The sequence below is a fragment of the Delphinapterus leucas genome, chromosome 12, assembly GCF_059928025.1.
Source record: "Delphinapterus leucas isolate spDelLeu-1000000601 "Yukka" chromosome 12, BTC_Dleu_Yukka2, whole genome shotgun sequence".
In the NCBI taxonomy this organism is placed as follows: Eukaryota; Metazoa; Chordata; class Mammalia; order Artiodactyla; family Monodontidae; genus Delphinapterus; species Delphinapterus leucas.
In genome coordinates, this window is record NC_143140.1 from 63,385,078 (window position 1) to 63,410,889 (window position 25,812).

The 25,812-nt window shown below is 37.0% G+C and overlaps 1 protein-coding gene across 1 annotated transcript in view; it reads left to right on the forward strand.

Moving 5' to 3' along the window:
* The first annotated feature begins 1,443 nt into the window (after window positions 1-1,443).
* LAMA2 (laminin subunit alpha 2) overlaps window positions 1,444-25,812 on the forward strand; it is a 610,905-nt gene continuing 586,536 nt past the window's right edge. The window contains exon 1 of the mRNA XM_089921992.1: window positions 1,444-1,822. Within this exon, the coding sequence (XP_089778118.1) occupies window positions 1,696-1,822 (127 nt within the window). The 5' untranslated portion in view covers window positions 1,444-1,695. The remainder of the gene's footprint in view (window positions 1,823-25,812) is intronic.

Consider the following 25,812-nt stretch of genomic DNA (forward strand, 5'->3'; position numbering starts at 1 on the left):
CAATAAAGAAAAATTGATTTTAAAGTTTCCTAGTACTAATATTAATAAAACTCGGAAAGATGGGTAACATTGAGGGATATTCATTCACTTCAGTACCATTTGGCCAATGGGTCTCAATCAATCCTATTAGGAACAATACCTCCTTTATTTTCGTGAAAGGAAATCCATAGATAATATCACCTAACTTCAGTATAATATTTAAAAAAATCAATGTAAAATCAAGTATAAAATAAAGGGGAAAAATGTTACCTATATAAAACAATATGTATTTCAATGTGTAAATGCTTGGGTAAAACTACCTTAGCAGGCAAAATGAAACAGAAGTGTGAACCTATTCCCAGAGTCACCATCAATGTGACAGGTGGGGTATTGTTATTGTCCTGTAGTCAATACTATGAGCAGAACTGTTATCAGTTATTTGATTTTCTGAAATGGTTAAACAAATCTTGATAAGGTTAAAAAACACAGACATATTCTTTCCTCAATTTACATAATAGATGCATCCAGGAAAATAAAAGCTGTGTGAAAAATTTTGCTTGAGTGCAAAACAGACTTAAATTGGGCTTCAAATATAATGCAAGGGTTTTTACCTACATGAATGTCCAGCAGCCCTTTCAGACCTGCATGGGGGACAATTTATGATGTGGGACTGTTCTACCCATTGTGGGACAACTAGCTCTCTGACCTCACTGTATACTGATGCCAGTAGTACCCCTAGTCGCTGAGTATACCAAAAGACATCCTGCAACTCTCATAAAACCCCAGTAAGGAGCTGTTCCAAACCTTATGAGAACCACAGACCATAAAAAAACAAACACACAAAGAAACAAAAAACTAGTAAGGAACTGTCATCTGAACATGGGGTGTTAGAAAAACTTGCAGAAATTCTGTTGAGTTAACGGGAAGGAATGGGGACTGGAAACATGAAATTTTGAGTCTGAAGGGAAACAAATGAAAAGACCTTTTATCCTCTTTAAATAAATGTTTCCTGACTGAACGGAAAACCTTAATTTTTACCTTTATATTGGTCATAAACATTGCAGTGGATGAAGGGGCTTGTTTTATTTTGTCCTCCCTTTGCTGCCTTGCCAGCAGCCTACCAAGCAGTAAGTCTCCTGGCCTGATTGCAGCATCCCGGGGACCACCTTCTGCCTCCTGGTAACTTCGCAGTCAACGGGGCCTTTGGATAGTCTTACCACCAACGTGGATCACCTGGATCCACAGTGCTCGCACACAGCTGTGCCAGGCCTTTCTCAGGAGGTGCATCTACTCAGCTTCGGTATAGACCCTAGCTGTGCAGATTTCCCACAAGTAATGCCTTCCATGTGGAGGGATTTTAAAGATCACAAACTGCTCTCATATCAATTACTTTCTTTAACTTAAAGGAAGTTCAGCTAACAGATCAAGCCAATCCCTTCTCAGAGGGAAGGACCGCCGTAGGAAAGGCCTTTTTCACGGAGGACCCTTTAAGGGCCTGGGCCGGGACGTCCGTGGGGCGAGGGCCCGGGAAGGGGGCGGGAGGGGAGTGTCCTGTTTCTACCCCCACGCTCCGGCGCCGGCCGAGTGGAGGCCGGCGGGGGCTGTCTCCTTCCCTTACCCAGCAGCTGCGGCTCATTCGGCTCACAAGCTCTGACCAGGGGAGCGGGCGGCAGCGACTCCGGCTCCTGAGAAGTGGATCTGCTCGGGGCCGCCGCAATGCCTGGAGCCGCCGGGGTCTTCTTGGTCCTGCTGCTCAGCGGAGGCCTCGGGGGCGGCCAGGCGCAGCGTCCGCAGCAGCAGCAGCAGCAGCAGCGGCGGCAGCCACCGGCGCATCAGCAAAGAGGTACAGTCGAGGCACGGGCTCCAGATGACACCCTTTGCCGGGGCCCGCGGCCCCTCACGGGTCCCTTCTTCTCACAGTTGCAGGCGAGGGACCGCTTTCTTGCTTTTTGCCCTTGAGGAGTGCGCTTTGGGGCAAGAAAGGCTAAGTTTGATGCAAGTTCACTTTCAACTCCCTGAGTTCACGGTGTAGGGGGAACTGCCTACCTCCCCCAAAAGAACACGAAACGCTTTTCATCTTTCATTCGTTTCTAAGAGGACTTGCTATCACTATACATGTTGCAAATTGATTTCCGAAACCTCTCCAAGAGGCAAACTTTTAACCAATTAAATGTTTTTTAAAAGTTTCTCCCAATTAGATTCCATCCCTACATAGAGAGCTTTCCCAATCTGTGGTTCGTCTTGGAACTTAAGCGAGGGCAGCTGATACATCTTTTTTTTAAGGATTTTGTTTCCAACTCTTTGAACGGGGTTTGTAAAGGCGTTAAGTATGTGGATTTTTTCTTTCATGGCAGTGTTGCTTCCAGCCTCACCTTTTCTTTACCCACATCCTATTTTAGGTATCCTATTTTATTATAGTGAAATGTCCCCGCTTGCTTAAATACAGATGAGACCTCTATGTCATTTGTATTTTAATTAAGACCACCGTGACCAGATATACCCTTCACGGGACTTCAGAAAACAGCTGCACTTAATGTAACTCAAATTATACTCCTCAGAGCGCCTTAATGTTTATATGCATATCATTTCTGGAACTCTTGGGAGACTTTGAAGGGTTACTTTATGATCATGAATTTTAAAAGAAGCGTATGTGCAGCGTTTAAAAAAATAATTTATAATACAAAATTTCAGAAATCTTTTCTGTAAGTTAGAAAACGTGTCAAATTTAAAAAATTAAGAAATATTTAAGGTTTGGTTTCAAATATCAAAATATTTACCCTAAGAGTACAAAATCTGGAGATTAGTGCTTTTGACAGTTTTGATGAGGCTGAATCTGCCAAAATTTTGAAATATACTTATCCCTCTTTTAGTTAACTGGGATAAAGCTATGTCTAACAGTTCTGATAGGTTTTCTGCTTGTAGTCTAGCATGTCTAACATTACTATTTTATTTTAAAAGGAGTAGAAAAAGCACTCTAAGCTCCTTGCTATAATAATAACCTCTTGATTAAAATTCCTAGAATGAAAATGACCTTAAGTTCACTATAAACTTTTTTCCTTCTATTTTTGCTTTTCCTTCTTTGAGAAGTAAAATGGGGTCAGTGTGGCTTAATTAATAGAATTTATGAGAGGGAGTCTGAGAATATCTTTGGCAGCTGGTTTTTAAAAATACTACTTTTAAATATTAACTTTACTTAATTATGTGATATGTTTTAACAATACATAATACTTTAATACTGTTAGGCAGCTGGGAGTGAAGAGACCAAGATCACCAATCCTCTGTTCACTTGGAGTGGGCAGAAGCTCAAAGCACGCCGAGTAGGGATCAAGTGGGTTCCTGACAATTTTCCATAGAGTGTTCCCCATTCCCCTTTTCTCTTATTTCTCTCTCCCTTCCCATCCCCCCTCCCCAGGTTTATTTGAGGTAAAGTTAACTCTGACTTCTGTGGTCCAGGCACAAGATGAAGTGAATTCAGAAGGGAGAATTTATACTGCCATTCTGTTGAGAGATAACTTGAACATTACACACAATAAGGAATTCTATGCAAAATAACTATAGCACAGAGCCTACTAGACACTGCTATATTCTGCATTCTAACATCAATTATTGTGTATTTTATAGATTATTTGCAATATGTTTAGAGACTGGATAAATGGTTAAAACCTGTTAATGTTAAAAGTCTACATAAAATATATTTCATAATGCCTTAAATTTGTATAGTGCTTTATAATTTTAAAATGCCTTATATATGTGAGATTATTTCAGCTCCAGCCATTATTTATTATTGTTGGACAAATTTAAAACCTGGAGCTTGGAGTAGCTGTCTCTTAACTTCATGCAAATGATAATAACTTAATTTTTAACAACTAAGAGCGCTTCTAGTATTGCCTTATGCTAAAGGGAACTTTATAAGGAACTTTATGCTAAAGTTCCCGTTTTATAGTACCAAAGTTTCTTTCCATTTAATTTTTGAGGCCGTGTTTCCTTTTCAATGCCATTCTGTTAAAGCAAGCTCTCAGTGAAGATCATTGAATATGAGTTTGATTGAAGAGGTGTTTTCTTGGCTGTCATCAATTTTCTCTTTTCAGTTACACTAGCACTGACCTTCCTGACCAAAAATTAATTGTTTAGAATGAGTTCTGTTTTCCCTTATAGTATGGTGCCAGTTTACTAAGAACGTTGACACGAAGCAGACTTTTTCAGATGTTGTAACTAAGTTAGAAACTTAATCGGAATTAAAAAAAAATATTTGAAATCTTGTGTAGTTTCTAGAACACACTGTATTGTAGTATGAATAGCATTGACTCAGCAAGAAAGATATTCCAAGGAAATTCCTTAACTAAATTGAAGATTGACAAAATAGGAAAACGATGTAGTCAAAGTAGTTCTGTATTTCAGCAAGGCAGCAGAAAAAATCTTTTCCTCACATCTGTGTAAATAATATGTGGAAATGGAAATGTAATAGTAGGTAAATTGCCAATGATTGAAAACAGTTTCCAAAGACTATTGCATGGTGGATCATGGTCAATTCAGAAAGAAGTTTTTAGGGCTGTGACAGAGGTTTCCTTATGTTCATTTGTCTTGGTAATGGCTTGATGGAAAATAAAATCCAAGCATATGACAACTGCAGGTGGTCCAAAATTGATTCAGGTAGCTAAGCTGGTGAATATCAGATTCAGGAATCTATAAATGTCTCTATAGCCTGGTCCATGAATAGAACCTACGTGGAGTTGGTTTTATTATTTGTATCCAGATGTTAATTTCATTTTGCTGTCTTCTGGAAATTTGTTTTCTCCTTTATATGTACAGGAATGAGTACAAAGACAGGATGAGAAAGGCAGTCTGAATTGCAGCAAGTTCAATATGAACATATAGTATGATATGGTGACAGATAAATTAACTCACTTTTATAAAAAACTCAGAAGCGGGTAGGTTTGTTTGTTTAATATACATTTGGGTGCTTCATTGACAAATGGATATAAATTCAGAGAAGGGAGAGTAGAATGGTTAGAAGTCTGAAAAGATTTTCAGAGGAGAATTATTCCAAGTAAAGACTGTTAATTTGGAGAAAGAGAGACTTAGGAAATCATAAGATATATCTTCGAATTTTTAGAAGGGTTGTTATTTGGAAGAGAGACTAAAATATTCTTTCTAAAGCCTGAACTTGGATCCATAGAAGAGTGTGACAAAGAGGAATGTTTGAGTTAAATAAAATGGGAGGGAACCTCTTCCCTCTCCTCTCCCTTCCCTATTCTGAGCTCTTCAGAAATATCTGGGTTGTTCTGGAGCACCCAGCTTCTGGAAATGTCCATGCAGTGATCAGATGTTCAGGTTGTCAGAGATGATTTAGGACTGAATGCCTCTACGGAGAGGAAGTTAAGACTCATCAAGTCTCCAGTCCTGTTTCAAGTCCAAGATTCTAGTATTACATTCTATTGTTTTCAGAATGCATACTTGTATTTGAACTTCTGAATTCTTAAAAAATGTCAAGAAAGTATTAAGTGAATATAAATGTGTTTTTAAATGTCTTCTGGGATTTAAAATAAAAACATGTTTGAGACGATCCTCACTCATGTTTGGCAAGAATACTTAAAAATTTAATATGGAACTTCCACATCACCATAAATTGCACAGTTCTAAAACATCCCGCGCTATAAAATGTGAGAACACTTTATAAATTACCAGAGAACTTTTCAGGGGATTTATTGTGGCAGTAAAGCTGCAATTGATTTTTTTTTTTTTTGATATTTTCTTTTGCTACACATGTAACTTGTTGGCTTGTTCACTACATACTGGCCTACTAGTTTGGTAAAAATTGTTAAAAATAGATAAATGTATGGCTAAGAATAAGAACATATTCAACATCGACTATTATATTATGGATGTGTTAGAATTTTTTAAAATGACATACATTATATATTATATTTCAGAAATCTGATATATCAATGTATGCCAATTGCTGATATATCTTATTCCTAAAATATTTTTCTTCTAAGATTTCATGCAGAGTGATGAACTGAATCTGTATCAAGAGTTGCTAGGGATTATGAAAGAACTGTGCCTGCTCTGCCGATTCTTTCTTAGTACACTTCAGTTACTGTAGCTCCTGAGAGATGGGATAACTGTCACCTCACTGTAATGACTGCACTCTTCACCTTCTTCAGATATAATTATTTAACAGCTCAAATAGATATCCCAAGAGTTCTACCCAGATATGACTTCTGTAAGAAAAACATGAATTTGTTTTTTTGTGGGATGGATTTATTTAAATAAGAAGAATTTCTGAAGTAGTATTTGGAATTTTGCCACCTTACAATTATATTGTAATAGCTACTACTCAAAAAAGTTTACTTTTTGGTAGATTTCACATCCCAGTATTTTCTCCATTCCCATTTATCTAAAGCAGATAATTGCCACTATTTTTCTATTCATACATTTAATAAATACTGCTTATTCATTGACAGTGACTAATGTGCTAGACTTTTCAATGTGGACCTCTGAGACTGAATCATTTTTCTTTCTTTTAATCCAAATATATTTAGCAGTGAAATATAAAAAGAAATTCACTTAAACTTTATATGAGGTCTCATATCTTCTTTCATAATCTGTTTTAGAATTATGGAACTACAGTTGTGGGCAACAATGGAAGAGGAGGAATAGAGATCTAGTGGGGTTCAGAATAGGGAAAACTAACTTCAACCTAGCCTATGCATACAAGATTTGTGGGGCGGCTAGCTGTCTAAGTTGTAGAGTCCAAAGGATGTATCAAATGCACACTTGAGTCCAGTCAGCATTAGCTATCCAGTAGAATTCTGTCATGTGGGTGGAACATGTCTGGAAGAGTTTCCAAGGGGATAATTAAAAAAAAAAAGGTGACTCCAGGTCATCTGTCTATTTTGCAGTAGGTCCTTATTTAGCACCTGGAGACCCAGTGGAAAAGATCAGGAAGAAAATGTTGTCAATGGCCAAATTGTTTAGTTTCTAATCTAGAAGATTGGGGTTTAGGATTTGTGTAGAGTCACAACTTTGAAATGTGTAGATAAGCGGGACCTAAGGCAGAAGCCTAGTTGCAGTGAATGAGAAAACAAGGTAGAGGTTAGAGAAAGATGGCATCAGATTGGCACATGGCTCTCAAGACTCATGCCAGGCTCAGTGTATACCAGGCAGACAGAAAGAAGACAGATTCTGGGCTGTACCCATTGGTAAGACTGAGTTCCAAGGTCAGAATTTGAGCAGGAAATTGGTGGGGTTGGGCCTATGTGTATTCATTCATTGGTTAATGAATGAATATGTTCAGTGAGTAAAAGAGAGCCAAAAACAAAACAAAAAAACCCCACACATGTATCCCTGCTCTTATGGAGTTTATATTCTAGTTGAGGAGACAGAAATATGATGAATATATAACGAATAAGTATTATAATGAATACCTATATTGTGTAGAATGTAGAGGGTGATGGATTCTGGACAAATACAGCAGGGTAAGAGGAATCAGGAGTTCTAGGAGTGAAGGATGGTTGCTATTTTTAAATAGTGATAAAGGTTGACCTCACTGAGAAGGTCACACTTGAGCAAACACTTGAAACTGATGTGGGAGTGATTCATACAGATATCAGCTTGAAGGGTACTCTGGGCACAGGGAACAGGCTTATAAAGGTCTAAGGCACAATTAAAAGGGACAGAGAAGTAACGGGAGGCTAGATCATTGTAAAGATTTTGCCTTTTAATCTAAGTCAGATGGGTGGTATTGAAGAGTTTTGAGTAGAATTAAATGAACGAATGAAATAATAATTAATATTTTTCATCTCAAGCAGACTCTAATCCGTTGGACTAGACCAGTAGTACAAATGTAGGATTATTTTAAATTCATCTCCTGCCGCAAACCTTTTATTCATAGAGCATATTTAAGTGACTCCATTTCAGAGTATTCCACCTCAACAATCTTACCATTGGGAAGCTCAGATGTGTCTTTGTAAAATTCTTTTTCTTTTTTTTGCTGTTGGCATCTCACTTCCATTCCATGATTAAAAGAATATCAATACCTCAAAACTACTCAAGCGCAAGGAATTTCTACATATCCTTTTATTTTGTCCCAGTGTTCTTAGAAAGATTTCATAGGTTTCTTAGAGTGTTTTTAACTAAAAACGTTAAAACAAAAATTATCCACAATCCCACGGGGATATGTGTGTACCTTGGAGTTCTCTTTTTTATTATTCATTTCAGCATCAGAGCTAAAGTTTAGATACTATTGTTAAAAATGACACAATGATGTATTGATCTGATGACGTCTTTTATGAAATGGACTTTGAAATGTTACCTATTTTTACAATCAGAAACTTATTCTATGCTCTGCTTCGATTTTTATAACTTCTTTAAGGGTCTCTGTAAGTCTTGTAGTAACCTTTGGAATAAAGTAATACAATTTTGGCCTAAGTTCTGTCATTTAGAACAAACTTAAGTGAAAAAAATTGTATAGCTTCTCTCCCTCCCTTCCTCCCTTCCTTCCCTCCTCCCTCCTTCCTCTTTCTCTCTCTCTAATCTCTCTCCTTCTCTCCGTCCTTTCCTCCCTCATTCCTTTCATCTCTCCCTTCCTTCTTTTCTTCTATAGTACCCTGATTGTGAATACAATATGGTTTTCGAAGAGATGATTCTAACAAATTTAACTTTTTAGAAAATGTGAAAGGCAAAACTTTGCTTAAATCTTTCTTCTTATTAAAAGCCACTGATAATTACTATCTAAAGATAGTTTTGAGACATAATCTAAACTTACATAGTGAGTTAAAGCTAGGGGGTTGCCTGCCAAAGATGTATAATATGAACAAAAAATAGTGTTTTTCCAGTCATCTTGAATGTGAATTTTAATATGGGAGCTTTATCCTATTTGGCACATGACATTTAGAAAAAGATCATAGAGGGTAGTCTATTAGTGGTTTATTACTCATAACACTCGCTTTCTGTAACAGGACTAATCTAATACAAATAGCAAGTTCATCTGTGCAAATTCTGAATGATGAACACCTGAGCAACTATTTCGTGCCTGGCACTTGGGAAAGGCACCTTGTGCAATGTTAACTATGTCTCGCCTTGTACGGGCCTCTCATCTGACCGCTGGGCTGTGCCATTTCCCGCGGCTCTTCGTTTAACTGCATCTTGAGTGCCAGATGCTTTAGATTGGTTGAATAGTATCTAGTGCGTTGTGAAAGCTAACACATTCATTTACATAGCAAAAATTTTTAGTAGGTTAATATAATTATCCTCATTTTACAGAAGGAGAAGTTTGTCAAGGACAAACACAAGTTCCAATGTTAGTTTTAGAATTAGAAATTAGAATATGTTCCTGCTGCTAAGTTGTCATCTCTTTTGGAGTTTTAGATCCTTTCTTATCTTTTATAAAATACCTCAAAAATCGTATTTTCATTTCTAAGTTATGTTAGTAGTCTAATCTGAAACTGGAGATTCACTAGGTATTATGTAAGAAAAAGAAAAATAAAATGTGTAGTCTTCAAAACTCATTTTCATTTAAACACACGTATACACTACTTAAAACTATGCAGAAATACACACACACATTACTCAAAACTATGCGTAAATTTAAAAGTATTCATCAAATTTTAGTCTTTAAATTCTTAGGATTTGGATTATTGGGCACTAGACTGTGAGAAAGTATTAATTGATTATTGGCTTTTCTGGAGTTACCTTACAGAAATTACTTCAGCAGGCTAGAAACATAATGATATTTATTATACAAAAGATTCTTTAAAACATAGTCACTGTGTATGTCTGTGAATGAAAAGAGCAAGAATCAAATAGATACACCTAAGAATCAGAGCAGAGTGAATCTCAGAATTCCTTCTGAAAAAGTGTAGAACACTGGCATCTTCATAAAAAGATTTAAAGAGTTCTATTTGAAGTTGAACCTCTCAGTTAAGAGAAAATTTTGCAAACCTCCTAGATTTTGAGAGGATGTGTATGTATGTACCATTTATAGTTTAACACTCTCACGGTACTTAATATATTTAGTATATTCCAATGTGATTTGTTTTTTTAGTCATTAGATTTTCAGTTTTATAAACAAAAGTATAGAATAAGGGAATCTAAAAATTTCTAGAATTCTGAATTTGCAGAGAAGTCTAGTTGCCTTGATAAATGATTGTGGACCACAGAATAAACTGTAAATGGGATCATTATATTTTTCAGTCTGGTAGCTGTACTGTTAAAACTCTAAGGGTAGGGCTTCCCTGGTGGCGCAGTGGTTGAGAGTCCGCCTGCCGATGCAGGGGACATGGGTTCGTGCCCCGGTCTGGGAGGATCCCACATGCCGCGGAGCGGCTGGGCCCGTGGGCCATGGCCGCTGAGCCTGCGTGTCCGGAGCCTGTGCTCCGCACTGGGAGAGGCCACAACAGTGAGAGGCCCGCGTACCACACACACACAAAAAAAACTCTAAGGGTAATTCTTTTTAAGTTGCTTGTAACATATAAGGTCCTATTCTAAAGAGGAAATAAGGTTAGTCGAGCTTGCCACATCAGATATATTTTTCCACAAGCCTGTATAGGTACCCCAATTTTCTGGCTTATTGCCTGCTATGCCTTTTTCAATTACTGAATAAGGCTGAAAATATGAAGGAGAGCACAAAGTCATGCAATTGTCATTTCAGGTAGCTGCTTCATCTCATTGGTTTGTTGTGAGGAGTATATAAAACATAGAGCATCTATTAGGGACTCAATCAATGTGAATTTTCAAAATGCCTCAAGAAAAATGAATTAAGTCTAAAAATTGTCATGGTGTCTTCTGGCTTAAAGCAGCACTTTTTTTCTCCAATACTGTGGTATACCAAACTCAGCTGAGGTTGATTATGAAGGTATTTGCTCATATACTTGAAAACACAAATGTATGAATTCAATTTTAATTGGAATTTGTGTCGTAGTATTTCGCTATTCCGAACTTCATAGCTTAGCTTACAAAAATACTCTTATTAACATATACTTCTTTTTTTTAAAGTATAGTTGATTTACAACATTGTGTTAATTTCTGCTGTACAGCAAAGTGCTTCAGTTATGCATTCATTTTTTTTAATAAGAAGATGTTGGGGTAGGAGTTTATTAATTTATTTTATTTATTTTTGCTGTGTTGGGGCTTCGTTTCTGTGCGAGGGCTTTCTCTAGTTGTGGCGAGTGGGGGCCATTCTTCATCGCGGTGCGCGGGCCTCTCACTATCGTGGCCTCTCCTGTTGTGGAGCACAGGCTCCAGACGCGCAGGCTCAGTAGTTGTGGCTCACGGGCCTAGTTGCTCCGCGGCATGTGGGATCCTCCCAGACCAGGGCTCGAACCCATGCCCCCTTCATTGGCAGGCAGATTCTCAACCACTGCGCCACCAGGGAAGCCCCATTCTTTTTATATTCTTTTCCATTATGGTTTATCACCAGCTATTGAATATAGCTCCCTGTGCTACATAATAGAGCCTTGTTATTCATCCATTCTATATATACTAGTTTGCATCTTCTAACTCCCACTCCATCTCTCCCCCACTCCTCTCCCCCTTGGCAACCACAAGTCTGTTCTTTATAACATATATTTCTTTATGTCTTCAATTTCCATATACATTCCTCTGCTTTGAAGATAACTTTGAATAGCAGAAGAAGTATAAACTTGGGAGATGGAAAGTATTTTCTTACTGAGACCAAAAACCTGAGTCGACAGAGTTTAAATTTCCTATTAGTAAAATAGAATTAAGCTAGATAATATTTGTGAAAATACTTGGCAGTTAATCAGTAAATATTAGCTAGTTTCTTCTTATTTGATCACAAAGCTCAAAATGATATTTGCAGTGCAGATGACACCCCTTTGGCTTAAGAAGAGCAAAATATTCTAAAAGCTGCGTTGAGTAGACCCTAAGAGATTATAGATGGTAAACTATGTCACTGCAGGGTGACTGAAGAATTCTATCTAGGTCACACAACAAGTCAGTAATAGAGATAGGAAGAAACACAAGGTCCTATAATTAGCTAATAGTTATGTTAGTAGCTGAATGTGAGAAGTGATTTAAACAGGCAACAGAATGGAAATTTTAGCAGTACTTTTTGGCTTTTTATATTTCAAATATGATATAATAAACTTTTTAAAGGCATTTCTCAATTCTGGACATGAATTTATTAGGGATTGATAAACTACTTTTTAAAGACTTTTAATATATGTAATGTGTTAGAAAAATGTATGGCACATAATAAGTGCTTCGTAAAGATTAGTTATTATTTTCAGCCTGTGAAGCTTGTCTTCATTAACATCTGCTTGGGTAGAGATGGCAATTCAGCATGTTTGACACAAATGGAAATTAATTTCAGGATGGTCTTCAGTGCAAAGTCTAATTGGATTGTAGAAAAGCTCTCAAGATAGACCCTCTTTATTTGGACTCTCTCTATTGACTAAGGTGAAAAATAGCCTTGGAACACAGTATTTAATATCAACCTGAATAGGGAGAATTTTTAGTGTGTCTACCTATGTGTTAAGTCTAATGGTAAATTACTAAAAAAACCCAAAAACTACCTCAGGAAATCATGTAACCCCAACAGATCTCTAGGGAAACCTGCTTTTTAAACTTGGGAATATCAGATTTTGAAAATTAATTCAGACAAAGCACTTCTTATAGGCCTTTTTCCTGTTCAGAAAGTTTCAATCATGCCTAACATGTAATGTACAACTATTTAATTTTTCACTGTGGTAAATTGGAAAAATCACTGGATTTGTAATTGGAACTCCAGGATACGGGTTTTGTTTCCAGCTCTTCCTAAAGCTGTGACCTTAAACAATAGTTCAGTCATTTAACTATTCTGAAACTCAATTTCCATCTAAAAAAATGAGAACATAATGTTCAAATCTGTCTCATGGGGTTGTTATAAGAGTTAAATAAAACATTTCATACAAATAGTATTATTAATACTACTACTCTGTATTATAATAAATGATAGGTTTGGTCAAAGGCATTGTTGGTTTATAACGTTTTTCTTCACTCCCTTTCTTTGATTTTTGTTTTCCCCTAGTAGCTCTTAATACACTTAGTTCTTGTGTATTGAAAACCGTGGCGCATCTTCCTTCTATTGCTTTTTTTCTTTTTTTGTGATGTATCTCCCAGTAACACAGAAAAAGTAAATTAGTATGGAAAGGAAATATTTAAAATGCATATCCTGTCTTTATTGGTTTTGCAAATAGCTATAGATACACTTCGTATACAGACAATGATATGTTTAAAAATTCTTCAAAATACTTTTTATTTCTCTTTATTATCTTCCTCAAGCTGGTATAAAACAGTTTTCACTCAACTTTCAAGAACTGATTTTATCCACAGGCTTCCTAATATGTGCTACCTAAGACGTGCTAAGAAAGCAACACTAACCTAAAGTTCCTATCCATCGAGGATCTGAAATTTTAACTTTAGATCCTTTGGACAAAACATTGCCCTCTCAGACCATTTTCCATATTCTAGGAGATCCCTACTTTTTTAAAAAAATTAATTAATTTGTTTATTTTTGTCTGCGTTGGGTCTTCGTTGCTGCACATGGGCTTTCTCTAGTTGCGGTGAGCAGGGACTACTCCCCGTGTCCCCTGCATCGACAGGTGGACTCTCAACCACTGCGCCACCAGGGAAGCCCTGGGCTACTTTTCATCGCGGTGCGTGGGCTTCCCATTGCAGTGGCTTCTCTTTGTTGTGGAGCACGGACTCTGGGCGCCTGGGCTTCAGTAGTTGTGGCATGTGGGCTCAGTAGTTCTAGCTCACGGGCTCTAGAGCGCAGGCTCAGTAGTTGTGGCACTCGGGCTTAGTTGCTCCGGGGCATGTGGAGTCTTCCCAGACCGTGTCCCTTGCATTGGCAGGTGGATTCTTAACCACTGCGCCACCAGGGAAGTCCCCCACCTAGTTTTTTGAATTAACAAATGACTGCATTCAGGCTCTTCTGAACGTAATTCCATAGATTAGGTCAAAATTGATTCATGTATATAATTAATCTGTATTGTTTTATGATTTTCAGCTGTGTAATAAGTTGAACGACCAATCCAATCTTATACAAACTTCGAGAGCTATTGCTATTTCAGAAAGCTAGAAGGGCATATAATTAACTAGTTCCTCTTCCAAGATCTTCAGCTATGTGATGGTTAGAAATTAATATGTTAAGTTTCATAATAATAGGGCTTTTTGTCTTGTTATTTACTGCTCTGTCTCTTGTCTGGTATATAGTAGGAACACAATAAAACTTCTGAAATGAAGAAACCACTCTTTTTGGACAGACTAAAAGAGTTGCCTTTAAAAATTGTTGTACATGTATTATTTTTCCTAATGCTTTCATAGTCGAAATGAATATTTTTATAAGATATACATTTCAAAAAATATTGAAACACAGTGTGCACAGATACAAGGTATTGCTATCAATGCCACTTAGGTGATAAATAAAATATTTTAGAAATATTTGAGTACTTTATTTTGCTCTTGATGCATAATTTTTTCCCCTAAGGATATTCCAGTGAGAGCTGAGCAATTTTTAAGCTTTGGATGAGGAATGCATATTTCTTTGCTTAGTCAGAAGTTTTCTATATGTGAGGTCTTTTTGGATGAGAATTATAATACAAAGGATTAAGATGTTTACCAGCTATCATTTTAGATATATCATAGACACTAATATTCAAAGCTCCCAACCACTTTCCTTCCTAACTCTTCCACTTTCCAAGCTTGGAAAGGATTCCTTTATTTTTACTTTTTCCAAATTAATCTTTTTTTACCCATTTTTTTGCAAAAAGGTAATTCTCACCCTCTCTGCCTTTACTAAGCTCTTTGAACCATCAAGACACCTTTCTTTTTCTCACACACCCTGCTTTTGAACACCCTACATTCTCTTGCACTTTTAAAACAGTTAAAAGCTCATTTCCTCCAAGTCCTCAGGTATGAATCCACCTGTGTCTGATCACTTCTGTAACGTTAGTCCCACATATCATTACGTATAGTGTAAAAATATTCATCATATTATGTATGTGAAGTTTTTCTTAGTTGTCTTGCTTCATTTATGTGTTTATGAGCTGAGAGTGTGGGAGGGGTAGGAATTTCTGTTGAAATTAGATGTGTTTTCTTCATTTTATATAATACCAGTTGAAGCACTAGTGATTGAATTCTACGTGAACTCACCAGGCCAGGACAATATTTTCAGCTGAGATTACTTAAAGGGAATAGAAAAGTGGCTTGCCACTCTAATTATTATTCTCTTGGTGTGTATTATTCATAGATGAAGAAACAGTAAAGTGACTGAAAAGACAATATAAATCAAATAATAAAAAAGTTCTGCAGTCAACTATAGAATTATTAGCATACTAGCGAATTTCCTTTAAGTTAGGTGTTCTGCTACAACTGGGAATTAATATTAAACATTTTAAAAATTTCTGTACAGCGATTAGCTAGTATAACTTTAAGATAGAACAGATCCTATAAACTAAATTTCTAAATTTAAGTAACTGCATAACATAGTTATCATGATTTCCATGGAGAGATAAAATCAAATCCTTTCTGATAGCCTTAATTACAGCCTCATTTTCCACCATGCTGCTATCATATGCTTTACATTTGTGTAGCATCTGGTGTCTAGGATGTTTTATTGTTTCACCACCATTTCCGTGCCTCCACACACAGCTTTTGAGTATTGTTGTACATAGCAGCGTACTCCTACAGTTGGAGTAACATTGGGGTCAATACTTAAAATGAATGACTTAGCCTGATAAAAATAAGAATGGAGATATAGAATCCCAGATTTTCTAAATCCCAGACGTGCGTTTCAGTTCTATATAAATTCTTCTTTCTAGTATGGAAAGTAGCAATTTTTAAAAGGAGAAAGCTAATATGAAAATTGCAGCATTATAACAATATTTAGGGATGGTAGGGTTAAGATTTTTGAAAACTGACTCTGTAGATACTCTTTAACAGGTTTTTTAAATTCAGTCAAAAATGATGGTTTCTCATGTTCTCCAGAGAGAAACATCCATTCATTTTATCTTTGTGTTTAAGATAATTCTTATTCCTTCCATAACTTAATTGAAGTGTTTAATTCATTTTTTACATTCTGTTCATAAATATGACCAGACACAACTTAGAATATGTATACTATATTGTTTTATATTAATACACATGTATTTTCTGTCTTTCTTGGTAGACTTGTATATGGTTTCATATACTGGGGAATTATAAACTGAATTTATTATAATTATTCACTGAGTAAAATATTGATGTTAAAATCTAACATTATTTTGAATATCACCTTTGAGAGATATTGGAGACTTATAGTGAAATCATCATTTCACTAAGATTTCTTTCTAATAAGACATTCACCATTACTGGAATTATATTTTATGCATTACATTCCATTGATGTAATTTTAAACTTCCATTCTACTTCACTATAAATGGAATTTCATTATATCTGACTCCACAATAAGTGGGTTACAGTATCGTTGACATTTAGTAGAATTACAGATCTTAGTGTCTTTGTACACTCTGCATTAAAATGCATTATGTGTGCTTTCAGTTCTGTTTCAAAGAAACTACTGTTGATTTACATAGTTGTTGTATAGAGGAATTCTGTTAAACTCCATTGCTTGATTTAATGGTGGCTTTTTTTTTCCTTTCTGAAATCATTCAAAAATATTTCTTCATGTAGTTGCAGCTATTGTATAAAAATGAGATAAAATTTATGGATTCTAAATATATTTGCATGAGTTTTCTCTAACAGTAGGTCTTTATAAAGCCTTTGTGGAACTTAAGCTGTAATTGTGGCTTTCTCTTGTAACTTTCTTTTATTCTATACTTTATTATGAAAACTCTTGTAGAAAATTAAGTATTTTATGTAGTGCTGAGAATGCCTTTCTCTTTTAAAGAGTAAAATTAGAATATTTCTTTTGTCTCAAGCTCAGGGGAAAAAGCTTGGTGAGAATAGGATCTTTTGTCTGGTTACATGTTTGTGGATTAGATGGCAGAGCTATTTCTGTGGAGGCCGGAGAAGGAGGGGGCTGGGCTGAAGGAGGTGACAAAGACAATGGACTTTGGTTTCAAGAGGGCTGGTGTTGAGACCTCCTCATCTTTTACCCTAGAAAATCTCAGACATAGGCATCCAGCTGCAGGTAGTCCCTTTTTTTGGCTCAGAGGGACACTTAGAGTGTCTAGGGGAATTTCTAGGGGAAATTGTCCTAGAATAGTCTTAAAGCCATTAATTCTAGAACCATTTCTTCAAGGGTCCGAGACCCTGGGAATACCAAGGCTGAGGATACTTCTACTCAGTCTAGTTTGATGGGAGGAACATTTGAAATTCATCCAGGTCAAAATGACCTGCTATGTCTGTGCTTAAACCTTACCACACCTCCTCTTCTTTCTACTCTTTCTGTTCCTTCTGTGGGGACAGTTAGTAACCACCTCAAAACACAGCTTTATATTTCATCATTATGCCACCCACAGTCTTAGGTTTCCAGCTTGGTTTGGGGGCATCATGTTTGAAACTCAGGTAACATATTTGGAATAGAGATGCCCTTGATGATGTTTTAATGAGCATTTAAAATTCCACAATAGAGTAATTCAGAGAATCGTGTTCCTTTGTTTCTATCTCCCAAGATAAGAGTATCTGGAGGCCAGATTTCCTGCTGAGTTCCTTAGCATTATTTCTAGGTCAGAAACTAGGCATATTAACGTGAAATGTTGTTCTGCATCTGGAAGCCAGAGTCTAATAAGCATTGTTAATTTAGTTAAAGAAAAAGACAGCTGTTTAAGATTAACCTTCTTGTGTATGTGTGGGAGTTAACAGAATAATATCTCTTTCCTGAGATGTGTATGTTTTGCTTATTTGCAAATTTTAATTGATGAAGCAATTAATGAGCTAAATGAAATAATAAAATATTTTATAATTTTAATTGGAAACTGGTTGACAAGTACTCATCTAAATGGTGCTATAAAGTTCTAGAAACCATATAACTTCCAATATCTTTCTATACTGTGCATTGTATTCTGGGCATGGTTTCCTGTGGTACAATTATTGAGCCAGATAAAGCAACTCTATTTCCAAAACTAACCTTCATGGTAACCGTTATTTAGAACCGTAGCCTAAATGACATCTTGCGGTTAGAACACTGTTGTTTTCTGATATGTATTTTGATAATTATCTATTTTAAACACATTTATATAGATGTGTGTAATGAGGTTTCTTTGGGAAATATGTATGTTGAGTTTAAACCTATTTCCATTTAACTTTCACAAGCTTTCACTATTTTCCTGTTCTACCCAAGGGATAGTACCAATTATGTGTCAGGCATTTTATTCACTTTGTCTCTACTATTTCTGAGATCCCTGAGGACTGGTTTTATGGTTACCATTCTAGAGAATCAGGCTGAGAAGATGAGGCTCATATGACTGTAAAATATTTACAGTATGGCATAAAGGCACAAACTCTATTTTTTTAAGTTAAATTAAATTAATTTATTTGGCTGCGTTGGGTCTTCGTTGCTGTGAGTGGGCTTTCTCTAGTTGAGGCGAGCGAGGGCTACTCTTCATTGAGGTGCGTGGGCTTCTCATTGCGGTGGCTTCTCTTGTTTGCAGAGCACGGGCTCTAGGCACGTAGGCTCAGTAGTTGTGGCACACGGGTTTAGTTTCTCCGCGGCATGTGGGATCTTCCCAGACCAGGGCTTGAACCCCTGTCCCCTGCAATGGAAGGTGGATTCTTTTTTTTTTTTTTTTTTTTTTTGCGGTACGCGGGCCTCTCACTGTTGTGGCCTCTCCCGTAGCGGAGCAAAGGTTCCGGACGTGCAGGCTCAGCGGCCATGGCTCACGGGCCCAGCCTTTCCGTGGCATGTGGGATCTTCCCGGACCGGGGCACGAACCCGTGTCCCCTGCATCGGCAGGCGGACTCTCAACCACTGCGCCACCAGGGAAGCCCGGAAGGTGGATTCTTAAACACTGTGCCACTGGGGAAGCCCACACCTCTATTTTTCTAACAACTTTTCTGTAAAAGTCATCCATATTTTTGTGTTCATCAATATTTTGTTCCTTTTAATTGCTAGGAATTAACAATGTATGAATATATCTCAATTTTAAATTTAACACCTGTTGATGATTTTTAGATAGTTTTCAGTTTTTAGCTATTGCGAATAAATTTGCTGTATATGAGTCATGTACAAGACTTTCTATGGACATATGTTTTCACTTCTCATATTTATCTAGGAGTAGAATTCCTGGGTTGCAGGGTAAATATACATTTAATTTTATAAGAAATGGGAAAATTGTTCTTCAAAGTGATTGTACTGCTTTACTTTTCCAAGACAAAGACATGACCTTAATCTAGTGATGTTTACTTACTTCAAGTACTGTAAATGTTTGGTAAGCTAAATTTGGGATAAAGAATGATATGACAATTGACCATTTTTCTCTCTACTCCTTTCTTTCTATTTCTCTCTCTTTTTTTAGAAAATTAAAAAAAAAAAGATTTTATTCTTCAAGAGGCTCTCTGGTAAATTTAAGATTTCTTAAAATTCTACATAGGTATACAAAGCAGAATAAATATGCTTTGTTCAACTTTTAAAGTAGATTATTCGTCATCTTATTTAACTGTTTTACATGTACTATGATCATGGGTAAAGCAATAATAATAATATTAATGGGAAAATAAAAAACTCCAATTTATTCATTAAACAAGAGTGTGTTGAACATGTACTATGAGTAAAATAAAGTTTTCTATACTGTACATACAAAGATGGGAAAGACATAATTTTTTCCTGCAGAATTGTATAAGTAGAGAAAAACGTAAATGTATGTATGCAGTGAAATTAATACAGGCAGTATGTATGTGGAAAGGGATTTAATGAAATTATTTAAAATGTTTTAAAATTCGTAGTGGGGTGGAAGAGTCAAGATGGCAGAGTAGGAAGACACAGAGTTTGCGTCTTCTCACAATTAGGCAACTACAGCGCACTGGTAGGCGACCTCGGACACCTAAAGGGACGGGAGGAATCCCCGAATGACCGGGTAGGATTTGGAGGGAAGAAGGAGGGGAAGAAAAGTGGAGTTGGGATGGGACCGGCACCCCTGAGGGGCGGCTGGGGGAGGGGAGGGGTTCAGACCCCAGGTAATATTAATTGGTGTGAGGTCTCCCGGAGGTCCTTATCTTGGCACCAAGAGCCAGCTCTACCCAACTGCCTGCAAACTCCAGTACTGGATGCCTTGGGCCAAACAACCAGTAAGACAGCAAAACAGCCCCACCCACATCAGAAAAAAATAAGATGACAAAAAAATATATTACAGATGAAGGAACAAGGTAAAAACTTACAAGACCAAATAAATGAAGAGGAAATAGGGAACCTACCTGAAAAAGAATTCAGAGTAATGATAGTAAAGATGACCCCAAATCTCAGAAATAGAATGGAGGCATGGATTGAGAAAATACAAGAAATGTTTAACAAGGACCTAGAAGAACTAAAGAACAAACAGTGATGGACAGCACAATAACTGAAATAAAAAATACACTAGAAGGAATCAATAGCAGAATAACTGAAGCAGGAGAATGAATAAGTGAGCTGAAGATAGAATGGTGGAAATAATTGCTGAGGAGCAGAATAAAGAAAAAAGAATGAAAAGAAATGAGGACAGTCTCAGAGACCTCTGGGACAACATTAAATGTACCAACATACGAATTATAAGTGTCCCAGAAGAGGAAGAGAAAGAGAAAGGGTCTGAGAAAAAATTTGAAGAGATTATAGTTCAAAACTTCCCTAACATGGGAAAGGAAATAGCCACCCAAGTCCAGGAAGCACAGAGAGTCCCACACAGGGTAAACCCTAGGAGAAACACAACAAGACACATATTAATCAAACTAACAAAAATTAAATTCAAAAAGCAGCAAAGGGGGCTTCCCTGGTGGCACAGTGGTTGAGAATCGGCCTGCCGATGCAGGGGACACGGGTTCGTGGCCCTGTCCAGGAAGATCCCACATGCCGCGGAGCGGCTGGGCCTGTGAGCTGTGTCCACTGAGCCTGCGCGTTCGGAGCCTGTGCTCCGCAACGGGAGAGGCCACAACAGTGAGAGGCCTGCGTACCGCAAAAAAAAAAAAGCAAACGAAAGCAACAAATAACATACAAGGGAATCCTCATAAGGTTATCATCTGATTTTTCAGCAGAAACTCTGCAGGCCAGAAGGGAGTGGCAGGATATATTTAAAGGGATGAAAGGGAAAAACCTACAGCCAAGTTACTCTACCTGGCAAGGATCTCATTCAGATTTGATGGAGAAATCAAAAGCTTTACAGATATGCAAAAGCTAAGAGAATTCAGCACCACCAAACCAGCTTTATAGCAAATGCTAAAGGAGCTTCTCTAGGAGGGAAACACAAAAGAAGAAAGAGACCCGCAAAAACAAACCCCAAACAATTAGGAAATTGGTAATAGGAAATACATATCGATAATAACCTTGAATGTAAATGGATTAAATGCTCCAACCAAAAGACACAGACTGGTTGAATGGGTCCAAAAACAAGACCCTTATATGCTGTCTACAAGAGACCCACTTCAGACCTAGGGATACATATGGACTGAAAGTGAGGGGATGGAAAATGATATTCCATGCAAATGGAAATCAAAAGAAAGCTGGAGAAGCAATACTCATATCAAATAAGATAGACTTTAAAATAAAGACTGTTACAGGAGATAAGGAAGGATGGGATCAATCCAAGAAGAAGATATAACAATCGCAAATATTTATGCACCCAGCATAGGAGCACCTCAATACATAAGGCAAATGTTAACAGCCATAAAAGGGGAAATCAACAGTAACACAATAATAGTGGGGGACTTTAACACCCCACTTAACACCAGTGGACAGATCATCCAGACAGAAAATAAATAAGGAAACACCAGCTTTAAATGACACAGTAGACCAGGCAGATTTAATTGATATTTATAGGACATTCCACCTGAAATTGGCAGAATACACTTTCTTCTCAAGTGCACACGGAACATTCTCCAGGACAGATCACATCTTGGGTCACAAATCCAGCGTCAGAAAATTTAAAATAATTGAAATCGTATCAAACATCTTTTCCAACCACAATGCTATGAGGTTAGAAATCAGTTACAGGAAAAAAAACTGTAAAAAAACACAAACATATGGAGGCTAAACAATATGCTACTAAATAACCAAGAGATCACTGAAGAAATCAAAGAGGAAATCAAAAACACCTAGAAATAAATGCCAACAAAAACACAACAACCCAAAACCTATGGGATGCAGCGAAAGCAGTTCTAACAGGGAAGTTTATAACAATTTAATTTCACCTCAGGAAACCAGAAAAATCTCAAAGAAACAATTTAACCTTACACCTGAAGCAACTAGAGAAAGAAGAACAAAAAACCCCTCAAAGTTAGTTGAAGGAAAAAAATCATAAAGATCAGAACAGAAATAAATGAAATAGAAATGAAGGAAATAATAGCAAAGATCAATGTTGGTTCTTTAAGAAGATAAACAAAATTGATAAATCTTTAGGAAGACTCATCAAGAAAAAAAAGGAGAGGATTCAAATCAATAAAATTAGAAATGAAAAAGGAGGGATTACAGCTGACATCACAGAAATACAAAGGATCATAAGGGACTACTACAAGCAACCATATGCCAATAAAATGTCCAACGGAAGAAAGGGACAAATTAGGAAGAATTAGAAAATATAAACAGACCAATCACAAGTAATGAAATTGAAGCTGTAATTAAAAATCTTCCAGCAAATAAAAGTTCAGGACCAGATGGCTTCACAGGTGAATTCTGTCAAACATATAGAGCAGAGCTAATACCTATCCTTCTCAAACTCTTCCAAGAAATTGCAGAGGGAGAAATACTCCTGAACTTGTTCTACATGGCCACCATCACCCTGATAACCAAAACCAGGCAAAGAGATCACACACAAGAAAAAATTACAGACCATATCACTGATGAACATAGAAACAAAAATCCTCAACAAAATTCTAGCACACAGAATCCAACAACACATTAAAAGGATCATACACCATGATCAAGTGGGATTTATACCAAGCATGGAAGGATTCTTCAGTATACACAAGTCAATCAATGTGATATACCATATTAATCAATTAAAGAATAAAAACCATATGAGCACCTCAATAGATGCAGAAAAAGCTTTCGACAAAATTCAACACCCATTTATGATAAAAACTCTCCACAAAGTGTGCATAGAGGGAACCTATCTCAGCATAATAAGGGCCATGTACAACAAACCCACAGCAAACCTTATTCTCAATGGTGAAAAACTGAAAGCATTTCCTCTAAGATCAGGAAGAAGGCAAGGATGTCCACTCTCACCACTCTTATTCAACATAGTTTTGGAAGTCCTAGCCATGGTAATCAGAGAAGAAAAAGAAATAAAAGGAATCCAAATTGGAAAAGAAGAAGTAAAATTGTCACTCTTTGCAGATGACAACATACTACACATAGAAAATACTAACGATGCCACCAGAATACTACTAGAGCTAATCAATGAATCTGGTAAAGTTGCAGGATACAAAATTAATGCACAGAAATCTCTTGCATTCATATACACTAACAACTAAGGATCAGAAAGAGAAATTAAGGAAACAATCCCATTTACCATCACAACAAAAAGAATAAAATACCTAGGAATAAACCTGCCTAAGGAGGCAAAAGACCTGTGCTCAGAAAACTATAAAACACTGATGAAAACAAAGATGATACAAACAGATGGAGAGATATACCATGTTCTTGGATTAGGAGAATCAGTGTAGTGAAAATGACTATACTACCCAAAGCAATCTACACATTCAATGCAATCCCTATCAGATTACCAGTGGCATTTTTCACATAATCAGAACAAAAAATTTTACAATTTGTATGGAAAAACAAAAGACCCCGAATTGCCAAAGCAATCTTGAGAAAGAAAAATGGAGCTGGAGGAATCAGGCTCCCTGACTTCAGACTATACTACAAAGCTACAGTAATCAAGACAGTATGGTACTGGCACAAAAACAGAAATATAGATCAGTGGTACAGGATAGAAAGCCCAGAGATAAACCCATGCACATATGGTTACCTAATCTATGATAAAGGAGGCAAGCATCTACAAGAGAGAAAAGACAGTCTCTTCAATAAGTGGTGCTGGGAAAACTGGACAGCTACATGTAAAAGAATGAAATTAGAACACTCCCTAACACCATACACAAAAATAAACTCAAAGTGGATTAAAGACCTAAATGTAAGGCCAGACACTATAAAACTCTTAGGGGCAAACGTAGGAAAAACACTCTTGGACATAAATCACAGCAAGATCTTTTTTGACCCACCTCCTAGAGTAAAGAAAATAAAACAAAAATAAAAATATGGGACCTGATGAAACTTATACTCTTTTGCATAGCAAAGGAAACCATAAACAGGATGAAAAGACAACCCTCAGAATGGGAGAAAATATTTGCTAACGAAGCAACGGACAAGGCGTTAATCTCCAAAATATACAAACAGCTCATGTAGCTCAATATCAAGAAAACAAACAACCCAATCCAAAAATGGGCAGAAGCCCTAAATGGACATTTCTCCAAAGACATATAGATGGCCAAGAAGCACATGAAAAGATGCTCAACATCACTAATTATTAGAGAAATGCAAATCAAAACTACAATGAGGTATCACCTCACACCAGTCAGAATGGCCATCATAAAAAAATCTACGAACAATAAATGCTGGAGAGGATGTGGTGAAAAGGAAACACTATTGAAGTGTTGGTGGGAATGTAAATTGATACCGCCACTATGGAGAACGGTATAGATGTTCATTAAAAAACTAAAAATAGAACTATCATATGACCCAGCAATCCCACTACTGGGCATATATCCTGAGAAAACCGTAATTCAAAAATACACATATACCCCAATATTCATTGCAGCATTATTTACAATAGCCAGGACATGGAAGCAACCTAAGTGTCCATTGACAGATGAATGGATAAAGAAGATGTGGTACATATATACAATGGACTATTACTCAGCCATTAAAAGGAATGAAATTGGGACATTTGTAGAGATGTCACTGAACCTAGAGTCTCTCATACAGAGTGAAGTAAGTCAGAAAGAGAAAAACAAATATTGTATATTAACACATATGTGTGGAATCTAGAAAAATGGTACAGATGAACCTATTTGCAGGGCAGGAGTAGGGATGAAGACATAGAGAATGGAAATGTGGACATGGTGTGAAGGGGAGTGGGGGACAAATTGGGAGATTAGAATTGACATATATACACTACCATGTGTGAATTAGCTAGCTAGTGGGAACCTGCTGTACAGCACAGGGAGCTCAGCTCGGTGCTCTGTGATGACCTAGATGGGTGGGATGGGGTAGGGGGGTGGGAGAGAAGTCCGAGAGGGAGGGGATATATGTCTACATATAGCTGATTCACTTAGTTGTGCAGCAGAAACTAAAACAACATTGCGAAGCAACTATACTCCAATAAAAACTAAAGTAAAATTCTTAGTGAAGCAGAAGGGTTTCCGTCTCATAGGAGCAGAGACAGTTTCACAGGGAAGATGGAATTTGGCTGAGCCTAACAGAAGAGAAGAATTTTAATAGGCAGATCAGGAAAAGAACAGTTCAGGAAAGTGAAGGGTGGGTTGTGGGGTATGGCTGATCAGAGAGGCAGATAAGTTAAACAGAGTTGATGAACTGGGAGAACAAAGGATGAAGTTTAGGTTTATTATTTTCTAAGGAAAGAGGTTCATTTTCAGTGAGAGAAAGGAAAGCTCAGAATTAAATGTTGAAAATGTCTCCACTCA